Genomic DNA, 23,091 nt, shown 5'->3' on the forward strand with positions numbered 1-23,091 from the left:
GTCCGTGCAATCGTTCACCACAGGAAATGATCTGGGAAAGTCCTGCTGTTCTCACTGTCAAGCCACAGCTTGACTATGGCTCAGTCCCTTAATGTATGAAGTTTCTTAGAAGTCCTGCTTCTCAAACTGGGATCCTTGGGATGCTTTTCAGACTATGCCTGTTTCTGAACACTAAGGCAGAAAAGAGTTAATACTTTGAAGCCAGTATGTTTATTAGCCCTTCACCCTTCAAGTGTCTATCCTAGGAGATGCACGACACAGTACTTTCTCATCCTTTGCTGAGTGCTTCTGTTTCTGCAGCACAGAAGATCCCAAAAGATTGGTATCATGCTGAGGGAAAGGATTTCCTTCTCTGAGCTAGAAGGGTGCTGTTGAGATCATTGTCTCCAGTTAACTTAAACATGGAAAAAATAACAGTTAACTCCAGTTAACTTAAACATGGAAAAAATAACAGTTAACTCCAGTTAACTTAAACAGGTTGCCCAGAGAAGCTGTGGATGTTTAAGGTCATGTTGGATGGGGCTTTGAGTAACCTGGTCTAGTGAAAGATATGCCTGCTCACTGAAGGGGTTGGGACTAGATGATCTTTAAAGGTCCCTTCCAACCCAAACCATTCTATGATTCTTTGATTGTATGTCATGGCAAATTCTTTAGACCTCTTTCTTGTGACCAAGGAAAAAGCACTTTTACACTGTCACTGCGTTTCACTTTTTAATTAAGCACACAAACATTTTTACACTTATACCATTAAATGTCTTGCTGTCTGTGGCTTAAATCAGTCACATCCAACTCAGTGAATTCAATACGGTGAGGTCATCCTGAGCTAACCATTTTGTTGGGACCCAGTCCAGAATGTGATGTGATCCCCTCTGATCAGCCTCACAATCAAAACTAGATTTCCTGGTGGGTGAAAGCCTATGCCTACAGGTAGTGATTTTTATGAGTACAAATAGCAGCTCAAAGGCAACCACCATTTGGATCCAAAAGGAGGAAGATGTATGATGACCCTTTGAACATTTATCTTTGCCTGTGATAAAATGTTATGAGACCACATCTTTGGTAATTCAGTTATGCCACCTCCTTGGCCAAATTCTGATTTGTTTCTTCAGTGTAAATCCAGCATAATCTCTTGGACTTTAACAGAAATAATTTGCTGTATTCTGATATTAACTGAAAGCAGGTTTTGACTTGAATTTTTCAGTGTATCTACTGCTGGAATCTCCTGCCACTGATGACAGTGTCATTATGGTTTGGCCCTGAGTGCACTAATTGTTTTTTTTCCTTAGCTCATATTTCCATCACATGAGTTTGTTTTACTTACATTGTTCTTATATTTGATCTGTGCTTATTTAGTCACATTTACTGTAATTTTTTATTTATTCAGTAACTCAGTTCAGCTCAGAAATGTAACAGGGATGGATAGAGTGTGACAAGTTGCAAACATATGCTGTACAGATCACTTCTGCGGCTTGCTATGTTTCGCATTTGATAGTTTGGTATGGGACAGGTTGTTTATTTAAATTCTAGGTTTATATAATAGCATTTAGCAGCAGCTGTAAGTGTACTGTACAGAAGTATTTCATGTTTCTTATTTATTTTTACTCTACATTGTTTGTGTAGTCCTCCAGGGTCTTGACAAAAATGTCTCTTTAACACTAGGGTAAACATCAGTGCTGTTCTGTGTTCAAAATGGAGAGGACCCAAACAAAATTTAAGAGGTTGAGTGTGTTTATCACCAGGTCTTTGATGGTGGTATTAAAGAGAACAAAATTAAAACCTGCTTCTACTGAAGTGGAGTTTTGCTGCCGATTCCAGTAGGCCAGGATTTTAGCCATGCTCTCTGCCTATGGAAGTTAATGGGGTTTATGAGCATTTTAAAATGATGACACTTGTAACGTGGAGCTAAACTTCTCCTCTCTCTAGTAAAGGAAGGGAGACAGCCTTGCAGTGCTATTGGGGAAGTAGAGGGAAAGAGAAATCCCCAAAGAGGTAGGACTGAATGACAGTTTTAGCTGAACATGAACAGGAACAAAACAGGACCTCATGATTTCAGTCTCTGCCCTGATGAGAACAGCTGGCGAATGGCAAGTTCTAATGCTGGCAAAAAAAATTGGCTTATTTATTAGTAAGCATTTTTTAAAGTGCAAGTCACAGTTGCCTTTAAGCCCACATGATATCCATAAGGTGAAAAATCTGGGCTAGACTGTCTGTCTGGGAGCTCAGCTCCTAATCCCTCACCACTGCCTGCTGCCCTGGCTCCCAATGGCACGGAAGGGCCTCTAGGACTCGGGTGGAAAGGAGACCTGCCTCTTTAGCAGAAAAGAAATCTTGAAAACTGTTCATAATCTCTATCTCCTCCCACTCAAACGGACTGGTCTGACCATAACTGTATTCCCTCGCAACAACCAAATATAATTAAAGTCTGTCAACTTGCCACACTTTTCTAGTGCAAGCATAGGGAAATATTTGTAAAACTGTAATCAACCAAAGAACGGCTGTCACGTTAAAAGGGGGGATAAGGGGAGTCTGATATTCAACTTGCCTGCCAGAGCCCTTCCAAGGACTTTCACTGAAACAGTTTCGCAAAGTTGAAACAATAGGTAATTTATTCAAGCGACAGTTATCACAGATTCGGAATTGCCGTTGATAAATTCACTGTCTACAAAAGTTGAGCTCAAAGTAATAGTGTTCCCGGGGATACGTCTGACAAAGTCAGAGGCGCGACTCTTACCAAAAAGGCGTCCCTTCTTGGAGGGGGGAAGAGAGGTTCAGGCCCGTCGACCTGTCCGTCAGGTGAAGTTCTCGCTTGGCTCCTCCTCCCAAAGAGAGTTTTCAAGTGCCAATTTTTATATGTTTGGAAATCTTTTTGCGAGGTGGGACTAAGTCAATTATTGTGTATTGATTGGCTCTTGGCATGGAATGTCGTGTCATCAGAAGCGGGACTCAGCAGTGTGACACGCCTTCGGAGCGGACATCTTGGTATGTGCATTCGGGGGCCATCTGTGCTTTATCCAAAGCAATCTCTGAAGCAATCTCTGGCTGCACAGCCTCCGCGACGCCCCACAGATCACTGAGTTTACAGTGATGGGCTATCCCCCCTTACTTTTGTCTGATAAGATAAGCACCAGTTAATTACTTCCTTTGTTATCTCTTCGGCTCTTGACAACTCAGTCTGTTTGTCTTGTTTGTCTTGCATTAGACAAGTCCAGCAAGGCCATCGATTACAACGGCTTTCATTTAAAAAATAAACCCTGCATCTTTAGCTGTAATTGAAGACCTCTGTTAGTATTAGGGACTGTTTACTGACTCATTTCCTGTGAGTTGAGACATGAACAATTAGAAAAACTGAAGGAAAGCAGAGCAACTTATATGATACTGCACAATGGCAGCACATTTCAGGCCTGATATAAGCCATGATATCTGGACCCTCTACTTAAATTATGTTTGAGATGTATACCATGTATCATGTATTTAGGTAACACTCCAGGACAGTAATTCAGCCTTGATATTTGTTTTGTTATGAATATTAGTAAAAGCGAAGTAAGCCGGTTAATTTGCATCTGTGAGGAAAAGACGTGGTTTGTTTCAGGCCTATCTCTCGTGCTAAAATTATTTTTTGCTTTATTTAAAAAGCCAGTGCTGAGAAGGAAATGAAAATAATGAGTATGTTCCTACTGACTGTAGTGAAGCTGCTCATCATTTGAGCTCAAAAGCTCATTGTTTGAGCAGCTGGCCAAAAAGGGGTGGGGTGAGGGTGTATCTTTCCATAATATAACTTAATTTTACAGTAGACGAGTTTGACAAGAATCAAAATTGTTTGTAACTTGTGGTCTCATTTAATGTCTATCTTGCTATTATTTCAAAGCATGGCTTCTTAGTTTTTCTGAGACCTGTCATACGAGGTTGACTGTTTTCATAATTGCCTCACCCTGCAACTATAACAATAGCAGGAACAGGTTTTTGTGGGCCTGGAACATTGTAAATAGTCACTCTTCCATATTGTGCTGTACAACAGGTTGGCTGTTATATGAAATGAATGTGATCACAGCAGTTCTGTCTGTGTCTGATAGAGTGTTGGAGCCAAAGGGTATTGGCATAAGTAGTGGGAATACTAGGATCCAGAGGGCTTAAAAATACATATCACTCAAGTGCAGGGTACATTGAGTACTCCTGTTTGTAGGCTGTGCACTCTAGAGGTTGTCAAAATGGAAGCTAACAAGCTAAATAAATATTGGCTCTGTACCCTCTACAGACTCATGCCCCCAACATCATTTGGAAGAACCCTACAGCAAAGGCCTTGTTCACAGCTTATATTTTGTTATGGTTTGAAAATGTCAGCACTGAAATATTGAATAGTCTTTCCCCACCCTTTGAAAACAGCACATTCAGTCATCACCTCAGAAATAAGAGACAGAATGGCATGCTGGCCTGTGAGAGGGCAGCTGCGCATTGCACCTGTTAGAGATTGATTATAAAGACTGATTATAGAATAGAATAAAATCATAGAACTAGAACATAGATTCAGCTGTGTAAACACAGCTGTTTTAAGAAACCATACAATGTGTATGCGTGCAATTGGGATAGAAATTAATTGTATGGATTGTATCAAACAGAATTCACAAAAGAAGCCGAGACGACCCTGAAACCAAGCAAAGCCTGAAACCAGCAAGGGAGAATTCTATGAAGACAGAAGAATAGAAAGAACTTAATAAATGATGTACTTAAAGGAACGGAACGGTTGCTTAGAAACTTATGAAGATTCTAGACTTGATGTAATTGGTTTAATAAATGTATATAAACTGGTCTAATGGGTTAAGCTTTGCCACTCACTGAGGTGATAGCCCAACTCTGAGTTGTGAATAAAGCAATACCTAGTGTAACCCACTCGTGTGAGGATAAAATCTTTAACAGAATTTGGCGACTCTGGTGGGACACTAGGACACAGGAGATGGACACTCAGGATCTTTTCTGGGAACACCCGAGACCAACGCTCAAAGTGCCGGCACAAAACAAAAGGACTAGGTGAGTCCGAGAGCTTTTGGTCTCGAGTGTGTTCAGACTGATTGCTGAGATTTTCTCTTGTGTTTAAATTTTGCTTGAAGTATTTGATATGGGAACTACACCGAGAGTTGAAAGGGGACGCCCCTTGCTGAGGTTTTAGAGAATTGGAGTAAGATACCTTTGTCTCAGACTTTGAAGAAAAAGAAATTGATATTATTATGTCAGGAGGAATGGCCATTTCTCACGAGAACTAGAGGAGGGGGACCCATGGATGTGTGGCCCCCTAAGGGAACTTTTTTTTTCCCTGATTGGAGTGATGTAAGAACTCTCCTCCGAGAATTATTCCAACCAGACGAAAGAGAAAAAATTTTACAAAAAGATACGGAAATTGCTCAGAGGGGAAATGGACTTAATCCATGGCCTGAGCAAAATCCAGGCTGCGATGTAACTACTACAGAAGGACTTCAAGCATCTCAAACTTCTGTTCAACAATTAGTTGAAGCAGTTAGACAAACTGGAGAACGAGTCACAAATTGGACCAAAGTAATGGAATGTAGGCAAAAACCTGATGAACATCCTAGTGATTATTGGGGAAGACTAAAAGCTACACTTTTAAATTATGGGGGAATGACTTGTGAAAATTTTCAGGAACCATTGGCCATAAGTGTGTTTGTGGACCAATCTCCTCCTGACATTAATAAATATTTCCAAAAACACATGCCAGGCTGACAAGGTGAAACTTTGACTAAAATCCTGAGCATAGCAACTTTTGTTTTTGACGGAAGGAGCGAAGAACAACAGAAGCAAGAAGAGGAGAAACTGAAGGCAGAGAGGAAGAGAGAACATAAAGAAAGAGTAAGAGAAATCGGCCTGCTCGCTGCAGCGATTGCTCAGAATTATAGCCAAAGAGGAAGAGGTCGGGGATTTCCCCAAAGAGGAATCAGAGGAAGAGGCCAAAGAGGCAGAGGTCTTCCTCCCCCTGTTTCCCCTTATTTTAACACTCCTGAATGTTTTTATTGTGGTAATTTAGGTCATATACAGTGTGCATGCCCCTTGAGACCAGTGACTTCGGCAGTCAAAGTTAGAAATTACGGAGAAAGACCTCCCAGACCTCACTCACAGTAATTGAGTTGTGAATAAAGCAATACCTAGTGTAACCCATTCGTGTGAGGATAAAATCTTTAACGGCACCTCTGGCACTACTGAGCCCTGCAGGTGAGTGGTGGCACACTGGGAGTGGCTAGCTGGGAGCTCAGGGCCCCACAGCATCCCTTCATGGGATCAGAGCAAGTGCAGCGAGCCTGTTTTCATGCTAGTAGTGGGTTTTCTGGCGCCTCGTTGAGTGGCAGCTGAGTCTTGTGGAGGTGTGCTTCTCAGGTGTGCTACCTTCCTGGAAGGCTTATGTTGAAGGTGGCTCAGGGCACCCCAGGTCTCTCTTCTAGTTTATTCCAGCACCAGGCTCACTTCACACATGTGCATGTTATTATTAAGTATATATGCAGTGGTCTGAGGTTACATCTTCATAGACTTATGATTTGGAACATATGTATTTTTCTTTCATAGACTGTGGTCCCTTACCCCAAAGTTGGTGATAGCAAGGGGGACAAGCTGTGTCATTTCTCTCCACTGCTGTTAATAGCAGCACTCCTTTTTATGTTCTTTAGTAATGGAGATAAAGTAGTTTCTAAGTAAATGGACTCTCAGTTGGAACATGCATGTGGTCAAGCATGGAGCCTGAGGTTGGTCCACATCTGAATATATCCCAAACTCTTGATTGTTTACCCAGCAGCATTCACTGTTATGTATGCTCTACAGCATCCATCCAAGCACAAGGATAAATAGCTTTTTCCCAGATGATTCTTAATTCTACATCTTCTTATCCAGCAAATATACTACATTCCAAGTATAAATATATTAACACATTCTTTTTGGACAAAGTGCTAATGAATGACATATAGGCACATTTATTGTTTTCATGATATGCTCTACACTGTACAGGTAAACCTGTCTCCATGTGGCCATAAGCACAGACCTCTTCCTGTTGTGGCCTTGCAGTTCACTTTTGACCTCCATTTTGTGTTCTGTTTACAGTTGTTCAACACATTAAGTGCCAAAACATTGTTCTTAAAAGAGAACTTGGAGAAGGAGCCTTTGGGAAAGTCTTTCTGGCTGAATGCTGCAACCTCTGTCCCGAGCAGGACAAGATCGTGGTGGCAATGAAGGTAAAAGAGTCTAGGGTTTCCATTATTAATTCATGGTTACATTTGTAAATAATCATATTTGCCTATTCTGTAGCCCCATGTAACTCCTCTAATATATGTGGAGGGGTTCACAAGGCTAACGGAGCATTAAGAGAACATGAAGTTTGATCTTGCTGTGGATTATGAAAGCTGAATTTCATAAGGAAAAGGAAGAAACTGACAATGTCACAAAGGGGCAAAATCTTTTATGATCTAAGATACGATTAGTGAAAAAAAATATTTAAGTCGTTAAACATACATGTGACATTTTTGTGTCTAAAAAAATAATTGTTATAGTTTGGCTGCAGCTGGCAACAAAAGCGCCACGCGGCTGCCCCTCCCCTCGCTGGGGTGTGGAGGAGAATGAAAAGAAACAGGTAGAAACTGGTGGGTCGGGATAAGGGCAGTTTAACAGAACAGCAAACAAAAGGGAACAGGAACAACAACGATACAGATAAGGAGAATACACAAAACAAACCGCACAACAGAGCCGCTCTCCTGGACCGCCACCACGTGCTCCCCAGCCGCAAGTGAGTTCCCGCCGCGCCACTCCCCCCCCAACCAGAACCCCGCATGACGGCACATGGTATGGAATACCCTGTTGTGTTTGGCCAGGTGGGGTCAGCCCGCCCAGCTGTGTCCCCTCCTGGATTCTGGTGGAAATTAACCCTGTCCTGGCCGAACCCAGGATAATAATCTATAACCAGATAAGTGAATAGGCTATGTGTATAACTTCTAGTCAAAGAAGGCCTATTTTTCCATGAACTGTGTAATACTTTTAGTCAACCTTTGAAAATGTCTGTGGGTAATTGTCATTAATATGACTGCCAGAAATGTTATTAAAAATATTGTAGATAATGTTGTCATGTGCTGTTAAACACTGGCTGTATGGAATTCCAGAAGTTATGATATAACAGACCCTGAGGAGTGATTCTTGATTATTCTCCATTCAACTCTCCCAAAATACAGTCCAAAGGAAAAGGAAACTATGTGAAAACAACCATAAACTTGGACTTGAAAGTATTCAGAAAAATCCTCATGTTTCTGAGGTGGAAAAAAAGAATTTCTTTGGAATCCTGGAAGGGCACAGACTACATAACACATTGGGAAGTAAGAAAATTGCTATCATGATCTCGGAGCTCAAACACCAGAATTACTTCACCATGCATCCTCAAAATAGAACCACTGAAGTCAATTGTCATCCTAACCTATGCATGCACACTAGAAAACAATATCAGTGAAACCATACTCAAGAATTTGACAATTTTCCCTGCCAACAGTCTTCTGTCTCTGTGTCCTGCTGAAAGCTGAACAAGGTGTTCAACATTTAAAGTATCTCGTTTAAGGCAGTGAGAATACACATTTTAGAATCTGGGCTGTGCTTAGGGATCAGAAAATAATACTGTATGCTCTTGTCAACATCTTGGCCTTCTGTTAACCCTAGACTACATGTTCTAGCTAAATAATTAGGTCAGACTGACCTTCTATGCATACTTGTATAATGCTGAGTTCAACTGACTACAATTCCCCCCTTTGAGACTAAGAGTATTTCTTAGATAAGTCTCACTTTCTCCCCAGATTAGTCAGTTATGGCTAAGCAACACCTGCAGGTATATTGTATTAACACATACAAACATACAAAAATAATTAATATGATCAGTATTAAGCTCAATAAATTCTTTATCCACAGACTTAAATAAGGGAACCAAGAAGTTAGCCATTTCCAGGTCTCTTCAAATCCCAAAGAAGTGTCTTCCCTTTGAATTTCATGTAAAATTTTATTTTTTTGACAAATTTCATTTAAATCAGTGAAGATTCATCCACTTTGGTCTATATCCTTGCACAGATTTTGCCAGGAAACATTTGCTGGAACTGGGATCCCAGTCAAGGGGATCCCTTTTTCTGCTTGTTCTGGGAAGTGAGTACATACCCAGCAGTCAGTTTTATTTGCAATTTTCATAGTTCTTGCTATTAATCCCAGATGGACATTAAAGTTCCATGGATTCGGATAACTTTCCTGGTTCCCTTTGGTGACATGTAAAAATATTGCTAGATAGAAGAGGGATATCATTCCCTCTGTTTCTTTTGCTCCTTACTTTAAAGAAATCAGTATATCTACAAAGATATGTTAGTAACACTGTTTTTCCTAATAATGTAAGAAAATACAAGAATAATTCCCCTTGAATACAGTCTATGTGAGCTACAGATTCCATCTAAGTACAGTTCATTTCATTCTGAGTCAGCTTCAATTTCAACGGTGCTGTTTCTCTCGATGTCCACTCTTTTGGAGGGGTGTTTTTCACCCATGTGTAGTGGATCCAAGAATCTATTCCTTTTACTTTGATAGCTGTGAGGTTAATTAGTAATAACAAATATGGTCCCTTCCAGTGCTCTTGCAGAGGTTTATCTTTCCAGGTTCGGACTTAGACTTGGTCTCCCGATTGAAAGGTATATACTGGAGTATCTAGTGGAACAGGTGCTTTCTCATTCAGGTGCCTGTGAAGGGAAGACAGAGTACGCCTCAACGACAGCAGATATTCAGTTAGTATCTGGTCTCCATTAACATACATTTGATCACTCTTTCCTGTTAGCTTATTTACAGGATATGGTTTACCATATAGAATTTCAAAAGGACTAACCCCTTCCCCAACTCTGGGAGAAATTCTGATTCTTAACAATGCTATAGGTAGAATTTCTATCCATTTCATTTGGGTTTCCTGGCATAATTTTGAAATTTGTCACTCTAAAGTTTGATTCATCCACTCTACTTTCCCACATGATTGCGGCCTCCAAGGAGAGTGTAAATCCCACTGAAATTGCAAGAACTTAGCAACTTCCTGTACAATTTTAGCAATAGAGTGGGGCCTGTTATCTGAGGCCATTCCTTCATGGATATTGAATCTAGGAATTATTTCTTTCAATAGCACTCTGGCTACCTCTCTAGCTTTGTTGGTTCAGCATGGGAAAGCCTCTGGCCATCCAGAAAAGGTATCAACCAATATCATCTGATGTTTGCTACTACTGCATCTCCCCCCATATGAGTTTCTTGATGAGTCTTTTTATTAATTCCTTCATTAGTGAGGTTGTGACTGTTATTTCTCCAGTATCAGTTGTCCACCATTCATCCTTGGTTTTGGTACAATTTAGAAGTTTTGCTAATTGATTGTCCTTTTCCGAATATGTTGAGGCTCCAATAAAATTCTTCCAGCTGGAGTTAAAGACCCCACCAAAGACTCTGTCAAAGCTGCCCTTTGCTGTCTCATCAGCTTTTTGATTTCCACTGATGATATCTGTTTGTCCTTTCTGATTGTCTTTACAGTGCATTACAGACACTTCCTTTGGCTTGAGAACGACCTGTAATAAATTTATATTGCTTTCCCATGTTTAACTGGAGTTCCTTGGGAGGATAACAGTCCACAGAACAACCCCATGCACCAGTACAGGCTTGGGGCTGAGCTGCTGGAGTGCAGCTCTGTGGAGAGGGACCTGGGAGTGCTGGTGGACGACAGGTTAACCATGAGCCAGCAGTGTGCCTTGGCTGCCAAGAAAGCCAATGGGATCCTGGGATGCATTAGGAGGAGTGTGGCCAGTAGGTCGAGGGAGGTTCTCCTTCCCCTCTACACTGCCCTAGTGAGGCCTCATCTGGAGTACTCTGTCCACTTCTGGGCTCCCCAGTTCAAGAAAGATGAGGAACTGCTGGAGAAAGTCCAGAGGAGGGCTACAAGGATGGTGAGGGGACTGGAGCATCTCTCCTACGAGGAGAGGCTGAGGGAGCTGGGCTTGTTCAGCCTGGAGAAGAGAAGGCTGAGAGGGGACCTAATAAGTGCTTATAAATATCTGAAGGGTGGGTGTCAGGAGGATGGGGCCAAGCTCTTTTCAGTAGTGCCCAGCTGATGATAATGAAGTGCATTGATTAGGAACTACTGGATGCACACCAACTGATTTCCAGTTAATTTCCCTTAAATCCTGTACTAACCGATACTCCTGTGTCCGGCTTTTTGACTGCAAAATTTGGGTTTTACATTCAGATTGGCGTTCTCTTAACAGTACATACTGATTAAAGTCATTTATCAATGGCTCCAAACCTATTCTGGCTTCCAATTTAACAGGATGCTGTCTCTTTCTTACCTGCTGTGCTCCAGGTTTCAATTCAGTTTTTACCGGTACAGCATTTTTCACTCTTCCCGGTCTCTTGGTTGCCCATACTGTAGGTATCATAGTGTCCAGGATGTCCTCTGGGATGTTGATAATCTCCTGTTGTTTCCTAGCCAATAAATAAAATTGTGTTTTCCAGACAGTTTCTTTTGGTAGATGTAACTATCGATTTATCAGAAAAAGTTATTTGTGCTCTTAATTTACAAAGTAAATTTCACCCTAAAAGAGGAATGGGGCACTGGCATATAGAGAAACTCATGAGATGATACGTCCAATTTTACCTTCCATTGATTGCAGAAATGGTTTTAAAGCTTGCTTTCTCATGACCCCAACAATAGGCATATATGTTACTTAAAGGTCCCTTACAGCTAGTCACTACAGAACCAGCTGAAATGGGACCAGGGGATCAGCTGGGGAAATTTTAATGTTCTCCCCCTGTCTCCATCAGCCCAAATCTGAAGCTCCCAACATAATCAGAGCAGCCTCCTGTGTAGACCCCTCTTGGGTTATCAGTTTCTTCTTTGGGCATTCATTTTTTCAATGTCCTTCCTCCCTACAGTATGCACACTGATTTGATCCTAACAGGTGATTTGCAACAGAGATAGACCCAGGGTTCCAACCCTGACCTCTACCCCTACCTCTGTTATTTCCTTGATAATATCCTCAACCCTTTCCTCCACCTCTTACCAAGTTCCCCACGATTGCTGTGACTAGTAATGTAGCCTGCAGCTTTCTATCTTTTAATTTCTCCTTTTTTTTCCCCTTTTCTCTGTTTCATCCCAATTAAGCTATCTCTATCAGTTGAGATATAAATTCCTCCTGCTCCATCCACTTTCTGCAATTTCTTCCTCCTGCTTGTCCCCTGCACAACATACAGATACTTGGTTTTTTATCTCTGTTTTTTTTTCCAACACAGAAATACCAAATTTATCCAGGAGATGCCTTGCGGACACAAACTGAAAAATGTTCCTACCAAAGATCTAAAGTGAAAGAAAGCTCTACTGCAAATCTTTAAAGACTGACTTTGTTACACTTGGAATCCCCTGAATTTTGTACACAAAGTAAAGACACCACAGACTACCAGTTCCCTCCTCCTCACAACAAACAGCAAAAAAACAAAACTGAATTTTACTCTTAGGAGAAAATGAAAAACACATGGATGGTTCAAATTCCTTGGACCAGACCGTAAAAGTAAAGACAGACTAATTATGAAATTACTGCAGCAGCGATGAACAGTAACTTACCCCATATACTCTTATCATACTTTACCTTCCCTGGCCTAACTAAATCAAGGCAGCTGAAGAGGCAGAATGAAAGCAATCTCAGAAGCAGGCTGCCACTGATAGCATACGTCTTTGCATATCTCTTCAATATGTGGCATCAACATATCTCCTTCTAATTTACACTTTTTCTGAACATTTGGATTGCCGAGTTTCAGCATCCGTGCAAAGACAGGAACGACTCTCTCACACATTGATACGATGCACAGTCGGTTCCTTGATTATTCCGCTTGTGCAGTTATATACATTTTCCATATCTGTACACGCGATTACGCTTATTCGGATAGGCTACAGACATAAATCACACGCTGTTCACATGCCCCACATTCCCTTATGATTGGTAACTATGCACTAACGCCAATAGCAACAGACTGCCTCCACGTCCTTGAACACATATTGTTTTTGCTAACCCACACCATGTGCACTATCAGAACTTTCTCAATGGCTATTCTTAGCTGTCTTTTCCAGCAGCCTGTTCAATTATGCTGTTTTGCTTAAGCGGCCTAGTCGTGCTAACTCTCAAGCTACATCGACCCCAACATCTCCCCCTTTTTCTTTTCAAAAAAAAGGCTAAGCTATCTTATCATTGCCTTAAAAACATTTGCTCAATTTGCGTTAGTTGCATCACAAAAATTTTCTTCACAGTTACCTCTAGTGCCTTTTGTGTTATGCTTATTATACACGGGACCAACATAATCAGTGCCATAATCATTACAACAATAAGCAATAACATTTTGATTAGTGACATTAACCAGCCAGAAATTCCCCATCTGTTTCCTGCTGCATCAAATGCTTCCGCAGCCCCAATAAATCAGAATGCAGATACAATAGTCTAAAGTCAAAACCCAGGAAAACTTACCAAACCAGAAGATGCAAAGGCAGTTACTTAGTCCAGACAAATCCATTGGATCACAAAAACCAAATAAATCCCTCAGAACACAGAAATACAAACACCATAACATAAAATCACACATTTATGGTCGCAACCACACACACACACAAAAGCACACCAAGTTTTTAACATAAATCCAAATATTACAAAGACTTATGAACAGACAGCAGGCAGGCAACAAAAAGTAATACTGGAAGAATGCCTTTGTCTTATTAATAGTCCCTGCTCAGAACTTTTTGGTCCAGGGATCAGAGGTTCTCCCCGAGAATCCCTTGGTGCCGGCTGGAGATCTTGCGATCCCTGGGACCATTGATGTTCAAGAGCAGGGTCCTACCTGGGCACCCAAACTCTACTACCAGAAAGGAGCAAAATAATTCACTCTCCAAAACTTAACCCCGGAGCCCTAGAAAGCAGGCACTCATATTGACACTCGTCAGATAGTACAGATAACAGCTATACATCATTAGGATGTAGCATCTTTGTTAACTGGGCCCACTGTCTTTTTATCACCTCCCCTTCTTCTTCCGTGTTCATTCAGGATGGGTTTGATCCATTTCGCCAGCACCCACTCCGTCTGTCCATTATCTGTAGAAACTCAAGCATATCCCCTCCCCCAAGTGAGTAGTCGTACTGGACCTTCCCAAACCCCTTTATCTGGGCGGAATACTGTTACTAACACCACATCATTGTCACAGACATTTTTGTTTGTTCCCCTGTGCCGAACAGCTGGGGGGTCACTATGACCTCCTCTAACATTCAACCAATTCAGGACAAAAAGGGTTTTGTGTAGACAGTCTATCGGGGATTGCTCTCCCCCCTTTTTTAAAATATTTAAATGATCTTTTAGTAAGCGATGGGAACGCTCAACAATAGCTTGACCGGTGGAGTTGTATGGGATGCCCCGTACATGCTTAACACCCCACCGCTGAAGGAAACGGGCCACCACCTGAGACCTGTAGGCTGGGCCATTATCAGTTTTAATTTGTTCAGGTACTCCCAACACAGCAAAGGCTTGCGCCCAATGTCGTTGGGTTGCTTTGGCATTGGTAGAAGTAGCTGCTGTTGCCCAGATGGAAGCCGAACACGTATCAACAGACACATGGATGTGCTTCAAACGCCCAAACTGGGGGAACTCGGTCACATCGGTTTGCCAAAGTTGTCTGGGCTGTAGACCTCGAGGATTTACACCACCATCCTATATAGGAGTGAATCTCGCACAGTCAGGGCAGGCTGCAACAATAGCACGTGCATCTGCTTTAGATAATGAAAACTGTCTTTGCAGCGCCGCCGCAGACTGATGGAAAAAATCATGCGCTGCTCGTGCAGCATCGAAGCTTGTGGACAGTTGTACGGGAGTGGCTGTCACTAGTTGGTCCGCGCGGTGGTTACCTTCTGTTAGGCCCCCAGGAATGGAAGTATGACTTCTAATATGAGCTACAAATAGTGGTTCTTGCCGCTGTTGAAGCATGTGCCATAACTGAGTTATGGCACTGAACAGCAAATGGGTTTTGTATCTTAGTGATAAATGCAAAATGTAACCTTTATACGATACCAACGACATATAGTGAGTCAATCACAATATTAAGAGGTTGTTGAGGCCACCGTTTCAATACTTCCACTACTGCTAAAAGTTCTAAAATTTGAGCAGATCCTTCTGCCACAAAGCTGTGCGAGTACCAGTAGCCATGTAGTTGCCACACAAACCCAGCACGCTTCGATTTGCTACTCGCATCTGTAAACACTGTCAATGCGTCTAGTGGGCAATCAGTCACAATATTCCGTGGCAACAGCCGTAAACATGTCTTAAACAATGGGTGACGCGGGTAGTGATTATCTATTACAAACGGTTGGTTCAATACAGCCGCCGCAAATTCATCATTGGTTTGACAAAACTGTGCGACCAATTGGGATGTGAGTGGCATTATTACTTGGTGTGGTACAGCTCCAGCAATAATTTTTGCTCGTTGGCATCCTTTATGGATTATAGCCGCAATAGCCTCAGTCCTTGTGGTCACAGTTCGTTTGAAATGGCTAGGACCGAAAATCCATTCCAGGATGCATAATGGGTCTGATTGTTGCTCCCGCCATTGAGTCAATATCCCAATGATCTCTTCCCGAGAGTCATAGACATATAACTGGATCGGAGAGCCTTCAAGTATTCGGGAGATAGAACCGTGTGTAATCTTCTGCGCGATAATTTGAAGTGCTGCCTCTGCTGGTTGTGTTAATTGGCGTGGTTCGTGAGGATCCTTTCCGTCCTGCAATAGTTCATACAGGGGCTGTAAATCCGTATTGGTTATTCCACAAACGTTCCGAATCCATTGGAGGTCTCCCACCAACTTTTGGACATCATTAAGGGTTTTGACGTTGTCAGCACGTATAGTCAACTTTTGCGGCCTAATCACGGTTTCGGTTAAAGTCATGCCCAAATATTTCCATGGGGGTTGTCGTTGAATCTTTTCAGGAGCCACCACTAAACCCCAATCTTCCAACATCCCCTTTAATTCAAGAACAATGTCATCTTGGATTGGACATCGTGAGGCCAATAATAAGTCATCCATGTAATGATACAATACTAGTTCCTGATGAGATCGTCAGAAAGGTTGCAGCACCAAATCCACATACCATTGGCACATTGTTGGTGAGTTTTTCATACCTTGTGGTAGCACTACCCATTGGTACCGCTTCGTGGGTGATGCTCTGTTAATGGCGGGTACTGTAAATGCAAACTTTTCACAATCATCCGGATATAATGGGATGGTAAAAAAGCAATCCTTCAAATCTAGGATCAGGATATCCCATTGTGCAGGTATCATAGCTGGCGACGGTAGTCCGGTTTGTAGCGGCCCCATATCCTGCATTACTGCATTAAGTGCTCTTAGGTCTTGTAAGAGTCTCCATTTTCCGGACTTTTTCTGAATGGTAAACACAGGAGTATTCCAAGGACTAGTGGACGGGACCAAGTGCCCCAACTTCACTTGTTCATCCACCAATTCTTGGAGATGGGCGAGCTTTTCAGTAGACAGCGGCCATTGGTCCACCCAGATCGGCTTTTTTGTCAACCACGTGAGCTTCAGTGTAGGCCTGGATGCGCTCGCTTCAATGGCCGCTGTCAAAAAGGCATCTGAATGACACAACCCCATTGTGATAGTACGTCTCTGCCTAATAGCCAAATAGTAGTATTCAAGACATAAGGGCGTGCTTGTGGCAGCAACTTACCATCTTGGTCTACAAAGGTAATGAACTCAGTACTCATTTGTGTCGCTGTTGCACCACTGATTCCTGTCACCATGCCCGACACTACCGTCAATGGCCATGACTCTGGCCATTGGGCCCTCAGGATTACAGTAACATCTGCTCCGGAGTCTAACAACATTTTCTGGTCTTTTAGTACAATGCCGTTCGGTCCTTTAATAGTGATCTTTCTTATGGGCTGTTCTGTGGAAAGAGGTTGTACGAATGCCACCAAGGGGGGTCCACTTGAGCCAAAGGTGTCACTTCCCCTATAGTTAGGGTCAGTTAGGGGGACCTGAGCAATAAAAGGAATCAGTTGGGCAACCTTGCTGCCTCGTTTGATGGTTAATGGTGCCGTGAATACCTTTAACATAATCCCTATTGGGCCTGTGAAATCTGCATCAATTACCCTTGGTAGGACAAAAATTCCCTGACTAGATGCAGAGGATCGCCCCACCAACAATGCACTCAGCCCATGACCTAAAGGTCCTGTGGCTACCGAGGGGACGACATGCACCTTATCATCTTCTATAGTGATGTCTTGTCCCACGGCCAGATCGACTCCTGCGGAGCCTCTTGTGGCGGCTTGGAGCTCATCGAGACAGCCATAGCTGTGGGGAACTTTCTTGTCCTCGCGCCCCCCATCCTGGCGCTGCTCTGCCCGCTTCCCGACAGGGGGGTACCATCCTTTTTAAACTGCGACCTGCATTGAGCTGCTTTATGCCTGAACTTGTCACATCTTTGGCATGTCCCTACAAATTCGTCAGCCACCACCTTTTGCTTCTTGATCTGAGGACAGTTTCTTTTGTAATGGTCTTCCTCTCCGCAAATAAGACAACCAGTTTTTGCTTTAGCACCTCGATCCCCTTTCCCCGTTTGCATGGCAGGTCGTAAAGCAGCGGCCATAGCAGCCGCATGTATTCTGGCCTTCTTTCTTTCCTCCGCTAAGCGAGGTAATCGGGAACAAGCCTCCACGTACCGACTAAGGGTAGACCCAGTAGGTAGGGACGCAATTATCTGTTGACATTGAGTGTTGGCATTTTGAAAAGCTAAATCCTTTCCTACTGCACCTTTTGCTTCACTTGGCAGATTTGGTGCCGCATCTAATGCTTCCTTTAATCGGTCTATAAAGTGCATGTACAGCTCATCAGGACCCTGACAAATCTGCGTATAAGGTAATACAGGCTTCCCAATCTGTGGTAACTCAGTTAAAGCGGCCAGGGCTAAGCTCTGTGACTGTTGCAATATTCGAGGGTGTAGCGCCGCTTGAGCCACCCCGTCGCAGAAAGCGCTAGTACCCATGAGCTGGTCTAGTGTAACTACACGTAAAGGATCATCGGCACCTAGGTGAAGGTTTTGCATCATTGCAACCTCACATTTATCCCGCCACTTATCCTTCCACAACATAAAGGCAGTGGGGGGCAACACCAATTCTAACAAGGCTCGGGCATCAGCTGGCACTAATATCTGATTTTTGAAAAAGGTGGTAACCAGCGTCATAACTTGCTTGTTATCCAAACCATAGTTCATTATGGTTTTTTGTAACTGACTCACTGTTTTCCAGTCAAAAGGAGCCCATATCCGTTGATTCCCCTGCGTAAACACCGGGAATGCTGTTAAACTGTTTGGTAGCATTTGTCCTTCAATTACAGCATTTTCTATTACCCCCCTCCATCGTTGTCCCATATTAAAATTAGGGTCGCGTATCGAGGGCGTCCCGTCTCCACTCCGACCTCCAGCGGCCACACCACCACCCTCTGTACCACCGGGTCCCTGCAGACCACACCCACCGCACGCGCAATCAAGCTTTTGAACACCAGATGCCCCCCCTCCTTGCTCTCTCCACTTCACGCCCCTCTTCCACACCTCACGTTCGTCATCCCCCACCCCCTTACCGTATTTACTGCGTAAATAGTGATCAGCGTCAGCTAAGCTCATTTCCCCGTCTTCCAGCATCAGTCTAACCCAGTGCCGTTGCGAATGCTGTGCTGGCGCACTTTCGTTAATGCTTCCATTATTTGACCCCCCTGAAATCACCTCCCCCATCCCGTCCGACTCCCCACATATCTGCTGCTCGACCGCTCGCAAACCGTCCATTATGGCCTGGTGAGCCTTTCGATATGCCTGTTTAATCGTGGCGTTACGGGATCCTTTATCTGGTCGTTGCATCTCGTCCAACAGCTTTGTCATTTGATCCTGTTGCTTTCTCAATGTGTCCGTAAGTTCACTTTTATGAATCTTTGGGTATAATAGCGATGTTGCTCCTTTGGGTGAATCAGTATCCACTTCTTGAAAATCAGAGTCCGGGAGCGGCACATTCTCTGGCAGTGGTGGAGCTGTAGGTGGCGCTGGTGCCCAGTCTCCCAATTCAACAATCGGTCCTCCCCAGAACTCCTTTTCACTAGGACGAACGGGATACGCGGAAGGCGCCGTACAGGGATCTTGATACTCTCCCGCGGGTTGACTGATTGCATAAACAGCTCTCGCGGAAACCCATGCTGCCGATGTTCACGCCCCCCCCGGCATGCCATTGATCCGCTCCTGCCTTTCTCGGGCAGCCCGGCTTACCTCGCCAGCCGGCAGTCCTCTGCGTTCTTCGGCTGCGGTAAATCTTCAGGGTCACCACAATGCCGAGTTTCAGCATCTGTGCAAGGACAGGAACGACTCTCTCACACATTGATACGATGCACAGTCGGATTCCTTTATTATTCCGCTTGTGCGGTTATATACATTTTCCATATCTGTACACGCGATTACGCTTATTCGGATAGGCTACAGACATAAATCACATGCTGTTCACACGCCCCACATTCCCTTATGATTGGTAACTATGCACTAACGCCAATAGCAACAGACTGCCTCCACGTCCTTGAACACATCTTGTTTTTGCTAACCCACACCATGTGCACTATCAGAACTTTCTCAATGGCTATTCTTAGCTGTCTTTTCCAGTGGCCTGTTCAGTTATGCTGTTTTGCTTAAGCGGCCTAGTCGTGCTAATTCTCAAGCTACATCAACCCCAACATTGGATTTCTATACAAAGTCACAAAAGCATCAACATGCAGAAGCATCACCATTTTCCAAGTCGACAACAAAACTACATCAACTGCAATGTAGTATTAAACTGCAACGATCCATTTTCCATCTACTGTACCCTATCATCCAATTTGTAATTTGATCACCATTGATTACAATATTTATGGAATTTTTCTTGAGTTAAGGCATCCCCTCCAAATTTTTGCCAATTCTTCAGGATGCATCCTAGAGGAGTGTAGGAATGTATCACAATGGAGGGATTATTTCCCAGGAAAAATTTTATTAACCGGTACTTCATGTACTCTGCAATTGGAGGATATTCCTCTATTCCTCTCATCCATCCATGTACCGAAATCTAAGCTTCTGCTGCAGTCCTTTTATCGGGCATCTTATGCAGAGTAATCCTGAAACAGAAACCGATACAGAAACAGAACCAGATCTCCCACTCATCGAGATTTCCTTCCCTGCAGTCCCCTGATGATATCTCATTAAATTTGCATCGCACCATTGTGTCACTTACTGCCCGACCGCAGAAGGGAGCCTGAAGGGAATCCACAATCAACAGGCCGGTGTGCGCTGGAATCCGTTCAGACCGTCACTTCCCGTCAGGACAGCAGGAAGATCCGGGCAAGGCTTGGTCCCATCTAGGTCGCCAAAATGTTGTCTCACAAATGGAGTTCGTTACCCGGTGTGCAACATCGAATATGCAAACAGAGCTGAGATATCAGTTTATTTTATGTCTGCGCAGAGATGGGTGCTAGCTTTGTGGAGTTACTACCAACAGCAGTGAGAGAACACAAAAAGAGGATGGATTTGTTGAGTACTTTCTTGTTCCATCAAAAATAGGTAGTTTTTTTGGATTTGTCAAGGTTACAAGCTTTTTGATACTTGGAGTTGTTCACTCATGTTGACTGGTGAGAAAAAAATGAAGCCCTGAAGGTATGTATAGACAGGAGAAAGCAAGAGAGAGGAGATGACAAAACTAGAACTGACGGAATTTTCTACCGTATTTTGATGAAGCTAGATTTAAAATTTTCTCTTCTCTATCACTTCAGGGAACTGCTTGGCAGAAAAATAAAAGCCTTTTCACTCACTTGCTCTCTTTGAAAATCGTGACCAAATGGAGCCTAGCACTTCAACTGCTGTAAAATGCTGTACCTGCACTATCTGCTGCTCTTTCTCACTGTAATTTACAATGAAGATCATTCAGCATTTAAAGGGAGAGATGTCTCCATGGGTTTAGATGACAAATCTATCGTTTTTCTGGAACAGTATTTTTTTTTTCCAAATACATTCTTTACAGTGTCCTCAATAAGCAACTTGCATGTAGCCATGGAAGGACAATTAGGAAGAATTATGCTTGTGGACAAGTTATGCCTGTTAAGTGATGTAAGAAGTGTGGCTGCCTTCTCCAGTGCTCCAGACCAGAATCTCTCCTGCCTGGCCCCTGGAGCCCAGCCCAGTGCCCAGGGACTCAGGGTTTCTGCTCAAGCTGAGGGACGCAGCTGCCACTTTCCCAGTTGCAGATTCAACCAGTAACAAGGCTGCACAAGTATCCCAGAGACACACACAGAGACAGACAGACAGACAGACATGCACACACAGAGGACACTGACACAGCCAGTCACACAATTGCCCAGATGAGGCGCTACCTTCAACAGCACCTACATACAGGACTCATATAAAACATAAACATAGACAGCCAAGTCCCCTCCTCTTTGGCTGGTAGAGATAGAAGTTCACTAGTGAAAGCATGCACACAACACAATATAAACAAGCACACACACATTCACAGATCCCTCAAGTACTGGCACAGCCCCTCTGTCTGCCCAGCACCCCTGCCTGGATCCTGGACCCCCTTACTCGCTTCACTGGTTCCCTACTCTCCAGCTAGTCCATCTTGATGCTTGCTAGCAAACATGCATACACTCACACACTCATCCCTCATGCACTCCACATTTGCAAGTCCCCCTGGGCGTACCAGCACAGATACTCTGCCTTCCTGATACCCTGGCTTGGACCCGAGCCTCCCCTACTCTCTGGCTAGTCCAGCTTAAAGTTTGCAAGTGCATACACATGCACACCCCCCACACACCAGGTTTGGGGAAGATACAGACACTCGGCCCTCCCCAGCAGCCTGCACCTGTGGTCCTGCTCCAGGCACCGGTGTGGAGCCCCTCACTCACCTCATTCATGCTAGTCCCCCCCAGTAGCTGGTTTTGGGAACACACACCATTCCTGCCCCAGTGGCTGGAGGCAAGAGACCCCCACTCGCTCCAGTAGCTGACATCACAGGCCAGGGGTGCCTACACCCCAGGTCTGACTCCAGCAGCTAGCACCAAATTCCTCTCATGCACATAGAGGTCTCACCAGAAGATGGCACTTAGTCCTTGCAAGCACACATACACACAGGACAGAGTCAGATTATACAGACAAGCAGTTAAGAAAAGATTTAATAAGAAAATATAAAATGATAAAAAAGACTGCGGTGATCAGGCACAGGGCTCAGCCAGATAACCGTACTTACTGCCCCTTTTATACCCTTTTGTGTCTACCCCTATCTTTGTTCCTTCCTGCTCCCCCCTTCCCCTGCATGTCCCCCATGGGTTTGTACAGTTCTACTGATTTCCAAACCTCCCCCAGTCTGGGCCTGCGCACCCCCCACCCCCCCATTTTACAGTCTTATCAGTTGCAAAATCCAGGTTGATTTTACTTGAAGTGGCATCTGTGGTTTATTGATAGCCCGTCAATTAGTGTGACTGGTGAGGTTTGCACCCACGAGTGCTGAGGGAGCTGGCGGATGTCATTGCTGAGCCACTCTCCATCATCTTTGAGAGATCCTGGAGGACAGGAGAGATGCCTGAGGACTGGAGAAAGGCCAATGTCACTCCAATCTTCAAAAAGGGCAAGAAGGAGGACCCAGGGAACTACAGGCTGGTCAGCCTCACCTCCATCCCAGGAAAGGTGATGGAGCAGCTTATCCTGGAGGTCATCAACAAGCAAGTGGAGGAAAAGAAGGTTATCAGGAGCAGTCAGCATGGATTCACCAAGGGGAAATCATGCCTGACCAATCTGATAGCCTTCTACGATGACATGACTGGCTGGGTAGATGAGGGGAGAGCCGTGGATGTTGTCTACCTCGACTTCAGCAAGGCTTTTGACACTGTCTCCCATAACATCCTCCTAGGGAAGCTCAGGAAGTGTGGGCTGGAAGAGTGGTCGGTGAGGTGGATTGAGAACTGGCTGAATGGCA

General features: G+C 43.8%; 1 protein-coding gene across 1 annotated transcript in view; it reads left to right on the forward strand.

Moving 5' to 3' along the window:
• The window catches only part of LOC142365542 (BDNF/NT-3 growth factors receptor-like), an 89,850-nt gene that overhangs the window by 49,552 nt on the left and 17,207 nt on the right, over positions 1-23,091 (forward strand). Inside the window, exon 5 of the mRNA XM_075446386.1 lies at positions 7,093-7,223. Coding sequence (XP_075302501.1) covers positions 7,218-7,223 — 6 coding nt within the window. The 5' untranslated portion in view covers positions 7,093-7,217. The remainder of the gene's footprint in view (positions 1-7,092; positions 7,224-23,091) is intronic.

Source organism: Opisthocomus hoazin, chromosome W, assembly GCF_030867145.1.
Source record: "Opisthocomus hoazin isolate bOpiHoa1 chromosome W, bOpiHoa1.hap1, whole genome shotgun sequence".
Taxonomy (NCBI): Eukaryota; Metazoa; Chordata; class Aves; order Opisthocomiformes; family Opisthocomidae; genus Opisthocomus; species Opisthocomus hoazin.